General features: G+C 31.3%; 2 protein-coding genes across 5 annotated transcripts; both read left to right on the top strand.

The window, feature by feature from the left end:
• Positions 1-1,464: 1,464 nt before the first annotated feature.
• On the top strand, positions 1,465-6,049 carry LOC105171711 (serine/threonine-protein phosphatase PP1 isozyme 3). Of its 4 annotated transcripts, none has more exons than XR_016067838.1 (4): positions 1,465-1,857; positions 4,466-5,025; positions 5,110-5,417; positions 5,679-6,049. XR_016067838.1 is itself a non-coding variant. In XM_088885955.1 (4 exons), the coding sequence occupies exons 1-3, from the start codon at positions 1,683-1,685 to the stop codon at positions 5,365-5,367; spliced, it is 993 nt and encodes a 330-aa protein (XP_088742081.1). In that variant the 5' UTR covers positions 1,465-1,682; the 3' UTR covers positions 5,368-5,412; positions 5,679-6,049. The 4 variants fall into 4 exon arrangements, 3 of the variants coding, with proteins under 3 accessions (XP_088742081.1, XP_011091216.1, XP_088742082.1); XM_088885955.1 differs by having other exon boundaries at positions 5,110-5,412; XM_011092914.3 differs by having other exon boundaries at positions 1,471-1,857; positions 5,110-5,331.
• A 6,010-nt stretch (positions 6,050-12,059) lies between these two features.
• On the top strand, positions 12,060-14,877 carry LOC105171712 (low affinity inorganic phosphate transporter 1). Its single transcript, XM_020697187.2, has 2 exons — positions 12,060-12,190; positions 12,967-14,877. Exon 2 carries the CDS (start codon positions 12,999-13,001, stop codon positions 14,580-14,582), a length of 1,584 nt encoding a protein of 527 aa, XP_020552846.2. The 5' UTR covers positions 12,060-12,190; positions 12,967-12,998; the 3' UTR covers positions 14,583-14,877.
• Positions 14,878-21,103: the final 6,226 nt, after the last annotated feature.

The following is a 21,103-nucleotide window of genomic DNA, read 5'->3' as shown; positions in this document are numbered from 1 at the left end:
AATTCATAACAAATGTGAACTTTACATATTTTCGAGATGGATACATTCGCAAGAAGACCATACCAAATGTGAGTCTTATGCATCTTTTATGGATTGTTTCAAGAAAATAAAATTATTTTTTTTTATTTTAAATTGACTAATTGGACTTTTATGCTCAAATACGAACCTTATGAGATTGATCCATGTTAAAATACGTACCTTATGTTTGTTTTCGGTTTTGGGCCATCTCTGTTTGCCATTACTTGTTTTGCCATGTTTTTGTCTTGTTTCTAAGTATTTTGTCTTGTTTCTAAGTATTTAATTTTTAAATACAAATATATTTTATTTTAACCACTTAATATTTTATACGTAATATTTTCTACATCATTGGAATAATTAAAAATTTTAAAAAATATAAAATAATATAATTATTCTACGCAGATAATTCATATATTACATTATTTGAATAATGTATTTAAATTTATCACCTTGAATAGAACAACTAACAAAAAATATTGTTAATCCATTATTAGAGTGCATTTAATTATTTTTAAAAGTGTATTTACATAAATTATTTTTTTTCATTTCCATACATATATAATTAGGAAATAATATTTATTTTAATCCACTCACAACTAAATAAATTATATATATTTTTATACATATATATAAATATATATAAAAGAGACATGATTTGACAATAAACAGTATTTTTTGTCTCCCCACTACCCAACATCAAACATAATATACTTATTTTATATTATCTTCAAAAACAAATCCAAACATACACACTATCTCTAACTTATTTTTATTTATCTTTGTTTTTCTCTCTCTATCTCCACAAAATACCCAAAAATAAGTTAAAAACAAAACCAAACATAATGGTAATGTTCAAACCAAAAGAAGTAAGTTCAAACTATCTAAGTCCATATTCATACCTGTAAAAAGGGGACTTCATGATACACTACATACAACAAATACACAACAACTCAAGTCCAAATTCTCAAACCCTTTGATATCATATTTTAAGTTGATCTATAGTTTACTCCATGAAGCTCGAGGAGATATACGTATTCATATAAAAAAAAAAAAAAAGCTCCCAACCCTTGAAATCATTATTTAGAAAAAAATAAGAAATAATTATCACTTTCAGAGAATTTACCATTTTATTTAAATTTATAGATGATTCATTTGTCTATATTTTTTAAATCTTGTAAATATTTTTGACAAATTCAAAATCGTAAAACAGTATATAACTCTCAATCTTTTGTGACATCAATTTTCTATAAAATTCTTTTTACACAATTATTTATATTTATTAATATATATTTAATGTGTAATGATCATTGTCAAAAGAAGAGCACATATCATATGTTTATCTCGTATTAGGGAAAGCCTCGAACAAGGGAGTCTTGACTCTTCTCAGAAGTCCACTTCACTCTCTCTCTCTCTGGATAAGCACGAATGTGTTCCCAGAGGCCATTTCAAAACTAAAGCCCACTCCAAAAATTAAATAAAAAATCCCAACCCCTCAAAGTCTTCCACTATACACTCCAAGGACACGCACACGGCCCCCTTTATTCTCTCCGCCTTCTTTTCGTCAATCTTGATTGTCCGCACAAGCTCCCAAGTATTAACTGCGACTTTCTTTATTCTTTTTCCTTTTGTTGTATGAAAATTTTAGTGAAGGAGAAGGGTGGGAGATGGATTCAGTGGCTCTTGATGGTATAATAAACCGTTTGCTTGAGGTTAAAGGGAGGCCGGGGAAGCAGGTGCAGCTCTCGGAGTCGGAGATCAGGCAGCTCTGTTTGCAGTCTAGAGAGATTTTTTTGCAACAGCCTAATCTTCTTGAGCTTGAGGCACCCATTAAGATATGTGGTAAAGTTTTGAAATTTTTTCACTGTATTTGAGTTGGGTTTAGGCAATTGCAATTCTTCTCCTTTCTATTCATCAAATTCCTGGTAAATTTTATTTTTTTGTGTTTGGGTTTTGGTTTATCTTGATTTTCTTGGAGTGTTTTTGTTCCATTTCGGTGTTTTCATTTTCTGGCTGACTGACTTGCAGTGGACTACTTTGATTGGGATGGGTGTTTGTATGGAGAAAATTCCATCTGTCACCACAAAATTGTGTACTAAATACACTATACTGTATATCTTGAGCTGGAAATTGGTGTATTTTGGTGCTGAATATGTGGATTGTATTCCAATTTTGAGCATTGGTGCGGAAAATGTGAAATTATAGTTTATGAATGGTTTAGGTAGGAAGAGTGAAGGTATTAATTTTTAAATGGAAAAGGTGAAAAGTGTGAAGTAAGCTGAATTCTGGAGTCTGACAGTTACATGTAGAACTGGAACTGTGCAGCAGCTGCTTGTATTTTTAGTTTCACCATGTTAAGCCCATTTCAGTATGTTTGATTCCTTGCTAGATGAAGAAATACATCTTTGTTTTTTGTGAAACTATAACTACCACCATTTGGAAAGTATGGTTTTTGGCAGGAATTCATGATAAGGTCCTTGCAATTTTTTGCCAAATTTCTGATTAGATACGACATTTTCATACAAAGAGTCATGATTCTGTTCTTGAGTAATCCTAAGTGTATAGAGGCCACATGTTTGGTTTCAAGACGTGGGATCCTCAACTAAGATTGTCAGCTATGATTTTGTATTTCAGGGGAACTTTATGATGTTACCATGTCCTTTGCTCTGTTACTTCAATTAACTCTGGATAACTGTTTAGTCTCTCACATGCCTGATGTGCATCTTGTTTGGATTAGTCAACAATTTGTCTGCAGCAATTCTAATGGTAGAAAGTACTATTCTTGATATTTCACAAATCTCCATTTGCTAATCATGAGCATATTAACCGTTGTCTCGTTATAGGAACTACATGCAACTTCTTATGCAAGGCTAAGTTTAGAATGGGCTTGAGGAGAATGTACTAATCATGACCTAAGGCCTTACTTCCTTTACAGCTTTCCTTCTTTGAAATGAATTCTCTTATCTTGATAGATTTCATGCCATTTTGATTCTACAACAATGTTGTGCTTCATATTTGTTCTATGCCATTGCAAGAAACCATGAGTTACTTTCTGTATGTGTTCGTGTAAATAAAGAAATTTCTATCACTATTTTCATTATTTTTACCCTTGGATCAATGTGTTACTCTTTCATTATGTATTATCAATGGCAAAACCAGTGCACTTTATTTGAAAGAGTTGTTTGGCACAATGCTGATGTGTTAGAAATGTTTGAGTGGCAATGGATTGCATTTTTGTTGGGTGGTGAAATGATAAAATATGCTGCTGCTTTTCTTCATCGAATATAAAGATTATTACGGGTTTAAGATTACTATTACTATTAATACAATGTAGAACTGTAGGCTAAAGTTCAGGGACAATGTAGAGGATGCGTTCTCTTTTCCCTTAATCAAAACAGTAAGGACAAACATGCTTTCTTCATATTCCTTCTTTTCCCCTTATTGTACCGAACATGGTGTTACTGGCATTGTTCGTTTTGTAAAGTTATTACTTGTATGGGCTATCTCAATGCCTTTATTGGTTCCTCACATTTTGAGTCTTTCTTGCAAGCTATCGATGCTATGTAAATGTCATATCGCTCAGTTGTGCTTACACCAAGCTGTGTAGAGGTAATTCAGCATATATACATCTGCAATCCTAAAGGGTGCAGCTACAGCAATTGAATGAGTGGTTGTGATTATCCTGAGTTTGGTTTTGGAAAGTTAAGGTTCAACTCAAACTCAAACTCAAACAACAATGTTACTTACTTATTTTGTTACTCGGTGCTTATAGGTTTCTGAGCATGCAAGAAAGTGAGTTTCCATGAATCCATGTATATATAATATTGATGACTTATTACAGTTTTATCTAGCTAGTTAACTGGGATTGTGATTCAGCTGGTAGTTCTTTCTTTTGGTGTAAGATCAGGACTTATTTAATGATAATTGACATGAATTACGTAGCTCTGTGCATGCATTTTATTAATTTTTTTATTATGTTTGATACAAGCAAATAACCATCCCGGTAACTGTGAAGAGTCTATAGCAGATTTTTCTGTTAGCTCTTACAATCTTCATGAAAAATTAGGTTAATTGAGTTTGACACATTTAGTGAGTGAGTGACAGATCTCCTAGATACAAACTTTTCTTCTTTAAATGCCGTTCAATAACAGATGCTTATTCTTTTTTTCATGTGAAGGGTTTTTCCACTTGTCAATTCTGCTGTGAGACAGACCTAATGAAATTCAAGCAGCTTGCATGCAGATTCACATGTATACTTGCCTTGCAAGGATTCACCATTAGTCTCTATGAGAATTTGCATTATTTTTCTTCTTCTCTCTATTGGCGGGGGGTGGGGGTTGTGCCCTTTCTCTCGTACTCTCTCTAATAATTTAGTATATCGAATTGATCTATACAAAAACATTTTATATCTATTAGATTTCTGAAATTCATTTTAATTTTTCTTTGGCAGGTGATATTCATGGTCAATATTCTGACCTTCTAAGACTTTTCGAATATGGTGGATTACCCCCAAAATCTAATTACCTGTTCCTAGGGGATTATGTCGACCGAGGGAAGCAAAGTCTAGAAACAATCTGCCTTCTACTTGCGTATAAGATAAAGTATCCTGAAAACTTTTTCTTATTAAGGGGCAACCACGAATGCGCATCAGTCAATCGTATATATGGTTTTTACGATGAGTGCAAACGAAGGTTTAATGTCAGACTATGGAAAGTATTCACCGATTGTTTTAATTGTCTACCTGTTGCGGCTCTAATTGACGAAAAGATATTGTGCATGCATGGAGGTCTCTCACCTGACCTGCATGACTTAGATCAAATCAGAAATCTACAGCGTCCAACTGATGTCCCAGAAACTGGTTTACTATGTGATTTACTATGGTCTGATCCCAGTAAAGATGTTAAAGGATGGGGAATGAATGATAGGGGTGTATCATATACATTTGGTCCAGATAAGGTGTCTGAATTTCTTCAAAAGCATGATCTAGATCTTATTTGCCGTGCACACCAGGTCTGAACTTTATGTTTTTCTTGTTAACTATTTTGATAGGTGTATGGAATTTCAGTGATTGATTGACCATGAGAATTTGTTCAGGTTGTTGAAGATGGATACGAGTTTTTCGCTGATAGACAACTTGTAACAATATTCTCAGCCCCAAATTACTGTGGAGAGTTTGACAATGCTGGTGCCATGATGAGTGTGGATGAGACCTTGATGTGCTCTTTTCAAATATTAAAGCCTGCTGAAAAGAAACCCAAGTTTGGATTTGCGAGTACAACTACAACTAAGCCAGGAAGTCCTCAAACGAAAACGAAGGTACCAGTGTTTCAGATCTCAACTTTGATGCAGTAGGACTAGACAACATATGGATGCTTGGATGGCGGATGCTTGAATGGTGTAATGTATATTCTGTTTAATTCATTTGATCATCATTTCTCTCAATTTTACCGGCTATTATTTCTCTTCTTTTCAACTAAGCTGAATATTTTTTTTTTTATCTTTGTTCTTTTAAATGAATCTGAAGCATCAAATACTCTTTATCATGTTTCTTCCCTTTTAATATCATCTGGCTTCGATGTTCTAAATACTCTTCAAATTTGGAACTACTTTTAGTTTGCCAAACGACCAAATTAACCCTACTTCTTCTTTGTTCTTCTTTGCAGTCATTTCTTGGTGGTAGAATAGGATGAGATCATTTAGCTTACGAAGATCCAAGAAATCTGCTTTCCGCAATATCTGACATTTCGGGTCAAGGGCAGTGCTTTAAGTTTTGCATCATCATGCTGGTTGGAAGTTAGCAAGCCGGATCGGAATATAGAAGATTTCTTCCCCGGAGGAAAACTGGGGAGCCTGTAATAATTTCTTCCTAATGTGTAATTCTTGCCAATATAATAGGAGAGCTGAATACTTTTGTCAGCCAAGATTTCTGACCCTGATTATTGAACTGGAAAAACAAGAAAACATCACTGATTTACTGGACCTTGTGATGCATTCATGCAGGGAATGAAGGGTAAACCGTCGGTTTCTTGTTGCTTGTTTTTTCTCCTCCCTTCATCCTGACTGAATTTATGTTGTAAAGTGTTCTTATTGTTGTGAGGTAAACCATTTTTCCAAGTGGTCAGTTGATTGCCTGTTTTGACGGCAAAGTGAAATCATTGGCCAGAGAACGCAGACGTCACATCCGTGTAATGTTGGTACCAGTGTCCCCATGATTTAAATTTTTATGTTCTTGTACACCAAGTACAGAGTACAGGTATATTTCGGTTTTGTGTACAATATAACAGAAATCATGTGGAAACATCATGGCACACGTCGAACTACTTGAGCTCGATTTGATTAAAATTCGGTTGAGCTTGATTTGACTATTAATCAAATCTAACGCAAATAAAGTTTTTCAAGTTTGATAGTAATTCAACTTGGCATGACCAGTAACAAGTTCGATTCAATTTGATTTGTTCACGTTTTTCTTAATTTAAGGTGACAATCTAGCCGGTATCCTTTTCTTTTATATATATATATAAAAGGGAAATTATTTGGATGAATATACAGTGATATAAGTAAATTAGCTAATATATGGCTTTAGCACTTATAAGGAGTTTGCTGTAAGCTTATAAGATTCTTTACAGATATTTGAGAGTTTATAAAATTTTTTTGCAATTTCTTTCTAATATTTTTCAAAAAAATCCATAAATGTCAGTACCTTAAATCAAGCCGATTAGTCATGCTATATATATATATATATATATATATTAATAAGTCGTGCAATCAAATGATGCCAAGTGAACAAAGTACCATCATCACAGAACAAGTACGGATATTTTTATTTCCTAAGTTGCTCAATTAAATAAGAATTAATATTTTATAAATAATTGATGTGATCTGATTATACTATTTGCCCAGATATAGTTGACTATACGTACAGCTAACTGCGCCCACAATTACTTATTATTATTTATTATTTTTTCATTTATTTATTCTTTCTTTCTGTAACATCATTTTCAAGTTACAACCCATTTGAGTTGAGAAAAATGAATGGTAAATATATTCTTCGAGTTGATGAATAAATAAGAGGGACCCAACTTGATTTATTGACTTCTGAAAGTGCATGCTGTATATGTTGTTCATGTTCCCACGTAACTCTTTAAAATCAGCATTTGTTTTTTATTTTCGGACAACCGCAACTTGCAGTTTCTTTTTAAATTTATTATAATGATGAGCACAATTTTTAGCATCATGAGAGGAAATATATCCACAGTTGGAAACGATATCTTCCTAACATGATTGGACCTCATGAAAAAGCTTTGCTACGTACATGAAGAAATACGGTAATTTATACTATTATAAAAATAAAAAGATCCTATATATATAAAGTGACAATTTTGATACTGCTGCACTAATTCATTATGATTCTAAAAATGCCATTCAATTGATAATATAACTAATTTATTCAAGTTTTCAAGTTTTTATATTAATATTGACATGAGCAAAAATAGCTCGCCTGGTAAATCTTGAACTTTAGTCCTTTGGGCCAAGTCTTTTGTAAGTCTAAAATAGGGGACTTGCAAAATAAATAAAAATAACATGTTTTATTATTATCTAAAATTAAAATATGAGATGTTGATTAAATATAATTATAGTATATGACGAATTTGAATATGAATTTGATGTTATATGTTTTTTTAGTTGAATATAAAAAAAACTTAAAAATACAAAAAATATAAAAAATTAAAAATTAGAAAAAAAGCTCACGAGCTGGCTCACGAGCTTTAGATCACAAATACTTGGACTTGAGCTCGGCTCGTGAAAGAGCTCGAGCTCAAGCAGACTCGAGTCAAGCTTGAGTTAAGCTGTTGTCGAGCTGGCTCACGAGGCTTTCGAATGGCTCGACTCATCTTTTACCCGTAATCAAGATGATATCAGGGCACCTTTCTTCCTAGGCCGGTGGGCTTGTATTGTAGTCCTGTAGGTGAGCATGGTACATGACTGGGATTCAGAGCTCGAGCTCAAGCAAACTTGAGTCGAGCTTTGCTTGAGCTCGAGCTCGAGTTAAGCTTTTATCGAGTTGGCTAATGAGGCTCTCGAGCGGCTCAACTCATCTTGCACCCTCAAAATGATATCAGGGCACCTTCTATCCTAGGCTGGTGGGCCTGTATTGTAGTCCACTCTTTCTCAAACTCGTAGGCGAGTGTGGTACATGGTTGGGGATTTAGAGCTAGCTCTCAAGCAGACTCGAGTTGAGCTTAAGTAAAGCTCTTATCGAGCTAGCTCACGAAGCTCTCAAACAACTCGACTCATCTTGCACCCTTGTCAAGATGATGATCACGGTACCTTCATTCCTAGGCCGATGGGTCCTATTGTAGTCCACTCTTTCTCAAATCAGTAGGCGAGTGCAATACATGGTTGGGGATTCATAGCTCGAGCTCAAGCATACTCGGGTCAAGCTCGAGTTAAGCTCTTGTCGGGTTGGCTCACGAAGCTCTCTAGCGATTCAACTCATCTAGCACCCTTAATCAGGATGATATCAAGGCACCTTCCTTCCTAAGCCGGTGGACTTGTATTGTAGTGCACTCTTTCTCAAACCCGTAGGCGACATGATACATGGTTGGGGATTACTCCCTCTCTAGCCTCAGATATTTTGGGGTCTCCTATTGGGACTTTATTCTAGTTGAGCCTTACTATGGGTTGAGTGTATTTTACGGTATCAAATATATTTTATATTAATTATCTAATATATATATGTATATATTATATTTATTTATTATATATTTTAAAATATAAAAAATTATTTGTTTTATTCAAAAAAAATTTATAAACTCATACCCTTTATAACATATTTTAGAATTTGTAAGAAGTTAGAATATTTTCTAAGAAAAAAACTCTTCGATTATTTCAATGAAATAAGATAATGGAGCTTATATAATATTAATAGTGACCTTATTGTAATTAATGTAAAGGACTTTCAAAACTTACAAATAAATAAAAAAATATTTATTTTTAATTTTAGAAGAATTTATAAGTTTCTAACATCTTATTTGGAAAATGCATCCTCTTATAAGATTCCAACTCCAACTTAATTTTGATAAACCGAACTTCATAATTTTGGGTATTTACAACATCTCTATATCAAATTAGTGAAGATACATTTAACTACAGTTTCAAATTTAGGCATACTAAACCAAAACGCTAATTAACCCTTAATTACTTAATTAACTTGGAACGATATTAATTATGTGCTTCTGACTTATATATATCAACTTAGATATCTTTTCCCCTTGAAATATAAACCCTACTTGTTATGGTTTGTCCTTTGCTTGCATGGAAGGTGGAAAAAACTTATATTTAATATTTTAGTACCAATATATATAGAAGTTGTCATTTTTTTTATTTGATCATAAGCTCTAGCCAAAAAAAATTTATTGTAAAAACGTAGAATATTTTAAAAATTAATTACGATTAATACACAACTTAATTATAATTAGAGGCATTCCTACCACTTGTTGATTAATGATCAGAAGAAAGTATTTAATCAAATATCGTAAGTCAAATAATTAAGGCGTTCAATCATGATATTGATGGATGGATATTAAATAAAAGATAAGAGCACTTTGAAAACAAATTTACTGATTCAAATTTTATTTATATACAAGATACGAGTATATATAATATTTGTTGCAGCTAAAAATTATAGTAAATATTTTGATCATATATAAAATCATAGTAAATATTATTTAATTGTAGTCAAAACTTAATTTTTTATTTTGATTTTATCCTGTCTTGGTAGTATTAATTTACTATAAATTTTAAGTTGTTGCGATTTACAGTATAGTGAATAATCATCTTTTTTCCGATGTAGTATATATATAAAACATATATCTAAGTTATCGCAATTAAAATTAAAGTACAAGAATTGAGAATGAATAATTAGTGATATATGTATATATAACTATAATTTAGTGAGAATGAAAAATCGTAGCACCAATACTGTAAAGATATCTCATTGTATCCGTCACTATACTATTTATGATTAATTATTTTCAGAGGCAATTGCTCTCAGTATTAAGTTTGGAAGAGCTAATTAATCATCATTATGGTAATAAATCATTCTTAAATATATCATTAATTGATATTGTTACTTTAATATTTTATGACTAATATTTTTTCCCGTATCTGACGTGGCTGAATATTCGACCAAGACAGTCATAAGAGACAGGACCTTATCCAAATTGTCTCCATCATCTGACTTTTCATTAAAGAAGTATTTCATAAACATTATTGGCTGCGTGTTGAACCATTTATTTTCTCGTCTCTTTCATAAAATACCAATTATTATGTAAGTAGACAAATACAGCCATACATAAAATTCAAACTCATAATGCAATAAATGTATAAATTACAAATTATTATGTAAGTAGATAAATATTTACATATGTGGAATTTGAATCCCAAATTTGTGATAGATAAAAAATTTTCGCACCTCGACATGTTGGTTGTATCACTAGACTTTACCATCTATACTATGTAGGGACAATTACATTTTTTTTTTTTTTAAATTTGATGTAATTATATATAAATCTATTGTAGTTCAAAAAATTACATATAACAAGTAACCATCTCTTGTTAGTTTAAATTCATTGAATTTGTTGATAATAACAAAAAAATTGAATGAAAATATTTACCCTCGATTGACTTATTGTAGGCCAAATAATTTTTTTTTTTACTAAACTACCTTTATAACGGTGAATATATACCTCATCACATGCATTAACAATTGAAGAGATTTGAGGATTATTTAGTCATAAAAAATTATTTGACTTATAATAAGTCAGTAATGAATCAATTCGAGAGTAAATATAGATTTTTTTTAATTTTTTTTGTTAATATCAGCAAATATAGTAAATTTTAACTAACTAAAAACTTATTTGTTAAATAGAAGCAAACTCAGGGGTGCTAAATGTAATTTTTCAAACCACAAGGAGTCTACATATAATTACACCAAATTTAAGGGAGGGGAGTGTAATCCCTACTATATATAATTGAAGAGCACCCTGTAGATACTTTTAATATATTGGTATGTTAATTTTTTTAATTTTTCTACTCATCATAATATTTTTATAATTACCGTCTGGTAGTTTTTCTTCTCATTAATTTTTATCTTATATATATGTATTATCTTTTATATTTTTTAAGTTATTTTTAACTCTATAAAAAACAAATATTTTATAAAAATTATACACATAATGTACATACTTACGAGCATAAATAATTTACAGCATACAAATGCAAATGCAAGGACTATTTCTTTTTATTTATTCATTTATCAAAGTCGGTTTTCCAATTCTCCTCTGGGACTTTTAAAAAAATTTCATATTAGATTTTTTTTTTATTTAATGGTATGAAACTGCTTCTTGTACACACTAGTGTCATAATCTTTATTAATTTACCATTATCATGACCTTCTCCCCTGACTAGCTAAAAGCATAAAACATAATATCCGAACCAGACGTGATGTCTTAGATTCAAATCTCATTGCCAGATTTTAAGTGTAGAGTTTGCGTATGAGTGGGAGTTTTAATATATTAATATTAGATAATACGTGTTAAGATATTAATATTAAATAAATTTTTGCTCTAACAATTTAAATTTTTAGATAGAATTATCATTTCACAATATTTACTTAATTCCCATGCTTGAAACTATTTGTAGTTCCATCACAGCACATATGCAAATTCTATTTTTCTGAATTACTAGAAAATAAAATAAGGATAAACTTAGATTTTCGCATATAACCAAAGTCCCCAACCATCAAAAAATAAAAAATTATTGGAAATCAAGAATCTTAGTAGTGAAAAACATGTTTGTCATAATTGCCAGCTGAACATTGGATTGTTTCAACGAATACAGACATATATTTTTCATAGTTAAATTAATTTCAAACAATATGAAATGTCTGAAAATGCAAGTGATGGAAGCAAAGATCAATAGGCGATTTTAAAAAGAGTTGACATTTGTATATAATTAGAGATTGAGGGTATATGCCGTTAGATGCCGGAGATTATTCCGGAGTGTATATTCAATTAATTACTCCTGCACACCCTATATATGTACTTCCCATTATCCATTATTGCTATGGTCTCCAACACTTGATTTTTGAAAATCAATCATCCTGGACCAGGAGGTAATATGTCTCTCAATCTCATATTATACACTATATGCGAATAGTTTAACCTATTAGGGCTTCTCTTTTTTTTTTTTTTTCATTTTTAAGATCAGTATGTATACTAATACAAGACTCGATAGTTATGAAAAAAATTTAATGCTAAATTCAATGTCGAGTTAATTAGCAAACAAAATTTTTGTTACTAGTTTATATTATTTTATATATATTTTAAATAATTCATTGTTAAATTTGTTAGCAATTAAATTTTTTATTGCTAAAGTCATTAGTAGTTTTGTATAAATAATATAAATTAATAATAAAAATTTTACTTATTAATTAACTTCTCGTTATTTTTTTTTTCACAGTTATTTAGTCATTTTCTTATAATGTATCTTCTTGCAAGAACTAGTAGGTGTGTCTGTGCATGTGTGAAAGTTACTGTCTTAATTATTAGCTAACTAGCATTTGAATTTTCATTATGACATATAAAACTTTACTATCATTAGTGAAAAATAAAGGGTTTGGTTATGGTACTTTTAAAAATAAACTTTAATTTGACTTTCAACTAATTAATGTATATATGTTAACATATATTACTATTTTCTATGATTGGATTGTCTTGGTTTAGCATATATGTACATACATGGATCATTCTTAAATTCAGACAATATACTATTATGATCAAATTAAGGAAGAAATTAAGTGAAAACAAATTAGAAGATTAATGTATAGTTTTTTTGGTGGAGGTCCAAATTAATACTCAATAACATCCTCATCATTATCGAAAAATGCAGAGAATTTGAGAATCAAGAACCAAAATCCAACCATGGCCCGGGAACAACTACAAGTGCTTAATGCACTTGACGTCGCCAAAACGCAGCTCTACCATTTCACGGCCATCGTCATAGCCGGAATGGGCTTTTTCACCGACGCCTACGATCTCTTCAGTATTTCCCTAGTCTCTAAGCTATTGGGGCGAATCTACTACACCAAGCCCGGCGCCCTCAAGCCCGGTACTCTACCCCCGAGCGTCTCCTCCTCTGTCACCGGCGTTGCCCTCGTCGGAACCCTTGCTGGACAGCTCTTCTTCGGGTGGCTCGGCGACAAAATGGGCAGGAAGAAGGTTTACGGGATCACCCTTCTCCTCATGATCGTCTGCTCAATCGCTTCCGGACTTTCCTTTGGGAGCACACCAAAAGGCGTCCTTGCAACCCTCTGCTTCTTCAGATTTTGGCTCGGGTTTGGCATCGGCGGAGACTACCCTCTCTCCGCCACGATCATGTCCGAATACGCCAACAAAAAGACCCGTGGTGCGTTTATCGCGGCGGTTTTCGCCATGCAGGGGTTCGGGATCTTGTTTAGTGGGATTCTTTCCCTGATTGTGGCAGCTGGATTTGATCACAGGTACAAGGCCCCGACGTTTGAGGAAAATCCGGCGGCCTCCACCGTGCCGCAAGCTGATTACATCTGGCGTATTATTTTGATGTTCGGCGCACTTCCAGCGGCGCTTACTTTCTACTGGCGGATGAAGATGCCGGAAACTGCCCGTTACACGGCCCTGGTTGCAAAGAATGCTAAACAGGCGGCCGAAGACATGGCCAAAGTTTTGAACGTGGAGCTGCAAGCCGAAGAAGAAAAACTGGAGAGATTAGCACGACGTAAATCTAACAGCTTCGGGTTATTTTCCAGGGAATTCGTGAGACGCCATGGCCTGCATTTGTTCGGAACCACCTCCACCTGGTTTCTTCTAGACATTGCTTTTTACAGCCAGAATCTCTTCCAGAAAGACGTGTTCACCGCCATCGGATGGATCCCTCCTCCCAAAACAATGAACGCGATCCACGAAGTCTACCGAATTGCCAAGGCTCAAACCCTGATTGCCCTTTGCAGTACGGTTCCAGGCTACTGGTTCACAGTGGCGTTCATCGACATAATGGGAAGATTTGCAATCCAACTAATGGGATTCTTCTTCATGACAGTATTCATGTTCGCTGTCGCCATTCCTTACCACCACTGGACCCTAAAGGAAAATCGCATCGGGTTCGTGATAATGTACGCTCTCACATTTTTCTTCGCCAATTTCGGGCCCAACGCCACCACATTTGTCGTGCCGGCTGAAATTTTCCCAGCAAGGTTGAGGTCTACCTGCCACGGAATATCAGCTGCAGCGGGGAAAGCCGGCGCCATTGTTGGAGCTTACGGGTTTCTGTATGCAGCACAAAACAAAGACAAAGCTAAGACAGATGCTGGTTACCCACCGGGTATTGGAGTCAAGAATTCGCTCATTGTTCTTGGATGCATCAACGCACTTGGAATGCTTTGTACTTTTGCAGTTCCTGAGGCGAAGGGAAAATCCCTGGAAGAGGCTTCCCAAGAAACTGTCGAAGACGATGAGGCAGAAGGAGTTTGAACTGTGGGAATCCTTGTCATCAAGACAGCTGAATGAAAGAAGATTATGTCAATTTGTGCTGAATTGGTAATTATATACCTCCAAGTGTGCTTTTCTCCGATTATATTTAATTTTCATGATTAATAATTACACTTGTTCATGTTTGCTTTTGGGATTTTCTAATCCCAAGACAACTATATGCAGTGTTAACTAATTGGTTCTGTCATTTAATTTGATTCAGACTATAAGTTGTTCATCATTGTGTATTCTTTTTGTATTGGGCCTGAAATATTTCATTTGTATCTTATTTTGGTATGAGATATAGTGTTCTTTAATGTCATTTTTGTTTTTCATTCTATTTCTTTTTATTGATGTACCATGTTATGTTCGAATGATACAATTTCAATTCCACACAAGAAAATTAATTCTTTTCCCCCTACAACATATAGTAAATTTGTCTCATGATTTAGACTATATTGTGGGCAATATTAGGATTTTAAAAAGCTCAAGGTTAATTACAAAAACTGTAGGCTTGAACATACCATAAAATTTTAACGAAATCTAACTAAAATGAACGGAGTATTCCTCTAATAAGGGGTAAAATTAGAGGAAAAATAACTGATTTACTTTAATAATTGTGTCAATCATTAAAATTTATTATGCAATTCAATAATGTTGTAATTTTTAATAACCAAATGAAAATATAAATATTAACAAGAAAGTACCAACCATTCAGAAAAAGAAAAAAATCAAATGTAATATATAAATATGTTTCACATTACCAAAGCTGATTATAATGTTTTTTTATTGTCTACCATCTTTATTCTTCATAGTTATGGGAAATTTATTTTTCAGTAACTTATACTAGTAACTGTGACATATTTTGTACATAATTAAAGTATTGTAAAGTCGGGGTAAGTAAATAATTAATATTGTCTACATTTGTTTTCTTTTCTTGTGATACTATTGTTATATAAATATGTGACTCGCGCTGAAACTAATCTATTTAGAAATGTATCAGTGGTGGATGGTTTAATTTGAATGATTATGTTGTGAAAGTGAAGTGAGAAAATACATTGAAGTGTTACATTTGTTGAATGATGCGTTGTTGGTGCTGATAAATAAAGTGTGTCAATATATGATTTTACGTCACTAGCTACTTATAAGAATGGTGATATGTGGAAACGAGAGAATGGTGGAAATTAAATATAATTGTGATGTGAATACCCCTTGATGTTGTTGAATAGCCTGTGGCAAAACGAAATGAAAAGAGCTATGATGCGATATAAAAAGAGTTATGATGAGAAATGAGATTGATGAGTCTTCGTGGCATGTCAAGGGGGTTCACTTAAACATGATATAATAAATGGTGAGATTGAGTTGGTGGATAAAAACGATATTACTTTCTGGTAAGCGGACAAGGAAAAGAGGAGTATGATTTATTGTCATGTGATGAATTGGCTATGTTATGTGATAAAATTGATTACTTTGGGATTAAATTAACTATATTCTATATATGTTGCTCATTTTGTCTTGTCTGAACTATATTTGATGTACAATTCTAGATAGTGTCGGTTATTTGCCTACTAATTTGCAGGCTCATTCCTCTGCTAGTATTTTTCAGGTATAGGTCGTTATTCACTAAGGACTATGTCCAAATCTTGCATTTTGTTAGGTCGGACCAGTATGCAATTTTTTTCAATACGTCAGTTAAAATACAAATTGCATTTTTGGATGTCTAAAGAGGAACTAAAAATGTGGACGGTGTGAGAATGACTTAGGGTGGTTTACTTTATAGTATGTGATATGTGCATATATATATATAATCTCATGGGTTGATTGTATATGTTGTGATGTTGGTATTACGTATGCATATATATTAAGTGCATATTTATATATATAAACATGATTTACTTTAAATATAAATATTTGTGGAAGATATAATTGTAGTATCGATGGAAGGTGCTACAATTATATATCATTTACTTTAAATTAGATTCGTTAAAACTTGAAGATAAAAAATCATAGGGAGTTATGCTTAAAAAATAAAGGACTAAAATGAAATAAAAATTAAAATAATGGACTAACAAAGAGATTAGACCCTCATGACTATACGGGTGATGTTATCAACTTTGTCACGGGTGACATTGTTTATCATCTAACTCTGACATCTGAATTAAAGTCAACAAGTTTTTCTTTAATTGTTAAAAGATTTTAAGACAATTATAAATACAAAAAAGTCCATTGTGATTATGTAATACATTTGAGTACATGAATAAACCTTAACAAAGGACAACAAATTTTCCAAGTCAATATGTAATTGCTGACGATTAACAGGGACAGGTTAAGGTTCACATTACAAGCAAATCATGTTTAGGGCTCGAATCTTTTCATTAATGTGAGGATTGTATTGCTGCGTAATTTACAAATATCTCTGAAAGTAACATACGATCTTGAGGAAATGTTTCTGGCTCCAGTAATCGTAATCAAAGCCACAAAAGAAAAAAAATGAGTAGAATTTCTGGACGGAAAAATTTGTACTGAAGTGGTTGTTTTCCGACCCACTTTCTGGTTTGGGATAAAAACCTCTTCAGCTCTATGAATATTTCGGACATATATTCTTTACATGTCTCACTGCTTCACGTTTTGATGAGATTTATTCTTTCTGAACATATGCTTTAATTGTTTCACTTTCCAATGAGTATTCAATTCATGGAGAGAAATTTATGTCCTCTTTGGTCACCTTTCGACCTAATTAATGTTCTTGCAATGATAACTACTTGAAAATAATTAAATTAGAGGGCTAAATTTGTCAAAATTGCCCATAGAAAACTAAATTTGTTAAAAATTAATCAAATATGAGATGTTCAATATTAAATTTATATAAAAAAAAAAGATTAAATGTGTAAATGAAGTAAGTTATAGAATCAAAACACGATCTATAATTACATGATCAAAAAGTTTTTTCCAGAAAAGAGCATAAAATAATTTAAAGTTTGTTCATCAGTTCACCAGAAGTACACGTTAACTTTAAGAATCTATCTCAATGCATGAGGTTATTTGATTTCTGATTGTAATTTCTTGGGCAGCTTTCTAACTATCTGCTACATAAGGGGTGTACGTACGTAATTAAATGAATCGAATAATTGAGTCGAATATTATAAGATGATTAATATTTTGTTAAATTTCAATTTTATACTTTAAATTAATTTCATTGTCAGAATTAAACTCAAGTTCAATGAATTTAAATTAAATTAAGTACAAATCAAACTCAAATAATTTATTTTTTTTTTTGTATAAATTTATTATTGTATTGTTAATTTTAACGTAGTTATTCTGACAACTTTGGTTGTCATTTCTAAAAAATTATATATGGTTATTACTACTGGAAAAACTAAAAAAGAATTTTGAGAAAAATTGTATGTATAGGTAATAGAATATTTACTTTTTTACTTTAATATTTTATTTTTTTGCCCAATTTTGGGAAATAAAATTGAACTCTAGAGGCACTAGACGAAATATAACAATTAATCATGGCTAATTGTTCATGGTTAAAAAGAAATAGGCGTACGAAATAGTTATTGACTACAATCACACAACGTTTATAAGCCGTGGTTTTCCGAAGGTAGTTAAAATATTTTCCATGGCTAAGAGCCATAGTTAATACTTTTGTCATGGTAAAAAAGGTAAGTTTTGGCATCAATTTATATTTAATTATGATTAGTAATAGTGATTTACCGCGGCTTTTAGCCCATAGCAATTAAATGTAGGCAATAGCAGATTTTCTTCTAGTGAGGGGTTTCATATACATCAAGTTTTACTTCCGCTCAATATCTATTCTCCCTAACCAAACACCAAACTATTGGTTATATATTGATCTCTTATTATTTAACTTTTTTATACACCTATTTTTCCCTCAACCAAATAAACTCTTAAACTATTTGAAAGAACAAACATTTTTAGAGTTTATTTTTAATATAATTAAGCATAATATTTTACTTTAAAAAAATCATGATACTTAATTATAATAAAAAGTCATATTTTTCCTATTGTACCTAACAGACAAATATGTCCCTTTATAGTATTTAATTCAATTTCCCCTCAAACTCTAAATTATGATAAATAAATTAGAATTGACTATCTTTTGCTCCAAAACCTAGTTTTTAGTAATATAATTGTGTCACACATATTGTAGACAGCGTGACAAGGTACTAAATTGAAGCTATTTATTATGCTAGTTGACTTGGAATTTGGTTATACAAGCCAAGAAATTATTGGGGCTGCAGAAATAAATATTGAATTTATTATTGAAGAAATAAAACCAGCTGGCGATTTGATGATTATAATATTTTAAAAACGTGATCCATTAATCACCTATAGATGCTATAATTAATTTGTTAATGACATGTTAATTGACTTTGGGCTTTGGTATACGTATAGACTAAGAATCTGCCTTTTTTTTAATATAACTAGTCTTTATGAGATGTGGATCTTGTGTGCATATAATAAATAATTATATATTTCTAAATATATTATAAAATAAAAATAAAATATATAAATAAATACATCATATTTAAAAAATAAATAAATAAAAATAAACTAATTTAGCAATATTATCAACACAAAAAAATAGGTATCGCTGTTTTATAAACTGTAGTTTTTGAGTAAAATTTTCATATTAGTATTAATATATAGATAGTATAGATATATAGATAAATGAAGAATTTGAGTAGGAGTGGTTGAAAATACATAATGATATTTTTGGTAATTTAAAAAATTAGTGTTGCGATGTAAGTAAACATTATTTATGAGTGAAAATAGAATTTATTTATATATATATATATAGTATAAATTAAGTTACAAAATTTTGACTCTTTATTTAATTTATTTTATGAGAGAACGTAAAGCCGCTGGATATGTAAATGCGGCCAATACCAACTAGTTAATTGTAAAAGATAACAATAAATATTTGATGTCAAGTATGAAAATTTGAAATTTTGAATTAAAATTTGTGAATATTATTGTTGTGTATGGTTTTACTAGAAAAAATATGATTCTTGTTATGTTTAATTATTATAGCTAAAAGAAAATAAATCATGGTAAATATAAATTAACCACAGCTGCAAAACAACTATTGTTCCGTTGTTTCTGCAAGTATAGCCAAAATATTAGCTATGGTCAAAATCACGGAAAATATTTTAGCTATGGCTAAAAATCATAGCGAAGATGGATTAACAGTGTAAAAGTTTAAGTTTTTGCTTTGGTTTTATTTTCATAGTTAATAGTATTGATTTACTACAATTTTTAAACTATGATAATTTATAGTGTAGCGAAAACTCAATTTGAAATTGTTCTTCTCCAATGAGACTCAAAGAAGAGACAATTACTACAAATTTACCTTTTAAAATTGTCTAATTATTACTTGATCGTTAATTATTAGGTCATCATTTAAATTAGTTATCATTTTGTCATGAATTTATCTATGACCAAAATATTTACCATAATTTTTAGTTGTAGCTAATATTTTGGCATACCTTATATAAGTAACGGTTAATAGCTATTGCGTATCGTCACGGGTTCTTCTTTTACCATGATAAGTAACCATAAAAAAAAAATCTTATTTGTTGTAGTGTGATTTGATATTTCTACCTTTTAATCAGTATTTTGAAAAATAATAGTACAAAATTTATGCAAAACTTTCAATTTTAGGAGGGAGCTAATAAATTAATATATATATATATATATATATATAGGCTAACCAAATCCCTTAGAATTACATAAACTTGACAGATAAATTCACTACAATTAGATTAATTTATCCCAAAAACTAGACTCTCTTTAATTATCTCTCTCTGGATTAAAACTTTAATCAACTTATATACCATACATTATACTCTAATTTTAAATATTAAGTAAAATTCTTACATCATTCATGACATAAAAGTAACAAATTTAATAGAAGAAACTATTATACAATTAGTAGATTAATCAGTAAGTACTCATATTATATAGGACTTGAATTCATATATATAGAATTAATTTACTCAGAAATTAACTGATTAATTATATATGATAATATCAATATTTTATTTAATAATACTATTATTTATACTTCTAAGTTACAAAGTTACATTGTACATGTGCTACTATCCATACAGATAAGATAACGTAGGATCATCCTATGATCAGATACATAAGGCTCCAATCTACACAAAATCTGGTACAAATTCATTATTTCAGCTGTCTCAACAATTAATACGGACAAAATAAAATTACAAAAGTTTCAAAAAAATAAAAAAGTAAATAGGAAAAAGAGCACGACTTAGCAAAGTAAACGTTGACCAAGACTAGCACATTATTATAGAACAGCTAACCGATATTTTATGCACTAGATGTACCAATAATTATGACCAATGTATTAAACATTTACTACCCGACCATCCGTTCAGATGGTGACATACCCTTTGTCTCACTTTTAATATATTAAATATATATGATACGAAAATGTGATAAAAAATTTCAATAAGTTCTAAATGAAAGTG

Source organism: Sesamum indicum, linkage group LG10 (assembly GCF_026168435.1).
Source record: "Sesamum indicum cultivar Baizhima isolate 11 linkage group LG10, ASM2616843v1, whole genome shotgun sequence".
Taxonomy (NCBI): domain Eukaryota; kingdom Viridiplantae; phylum Streptophyta; class Magnoliopsida; order Lamiales; family Pedaliaceae; genus Sesamum; species Sesamum indicum.
The sequence above is the reverse complement of the archived record's forward strand: the minus strand, read 5'-3'. Positions and strand labels throughout refer to the sequence as shown.

Coding starts and splice junctions, on each gene's coding strand:
- LOC105171712 (XM_020697187.2), top strand. CDS start 12,999: ATGGCCCGGGAACAACTACAAGTGCTTAATGCACTTGACGTCGCCAAA.
- LOC105171711 (XM_088885955.1), top strand. CDS start 1,683: ATGGATTCAGTGGCTCTTGATGGTATAATAAACCGTTTGCTTGAGGTT. Junction 1,858..4,465: donor GGCACCCATTAAGATATGTG/GTAAAGTTTTGA, acceptor TTTCTTTGGCAG/GTGATATTCATGGTCAATAT. Junction 5,026..5,109: donor TTATTTGCCGTGCACACCAG/GTCTGAACTTTA, acceptor GAATTTGTTCAG/GTTGTTGAAGATGGATACGA.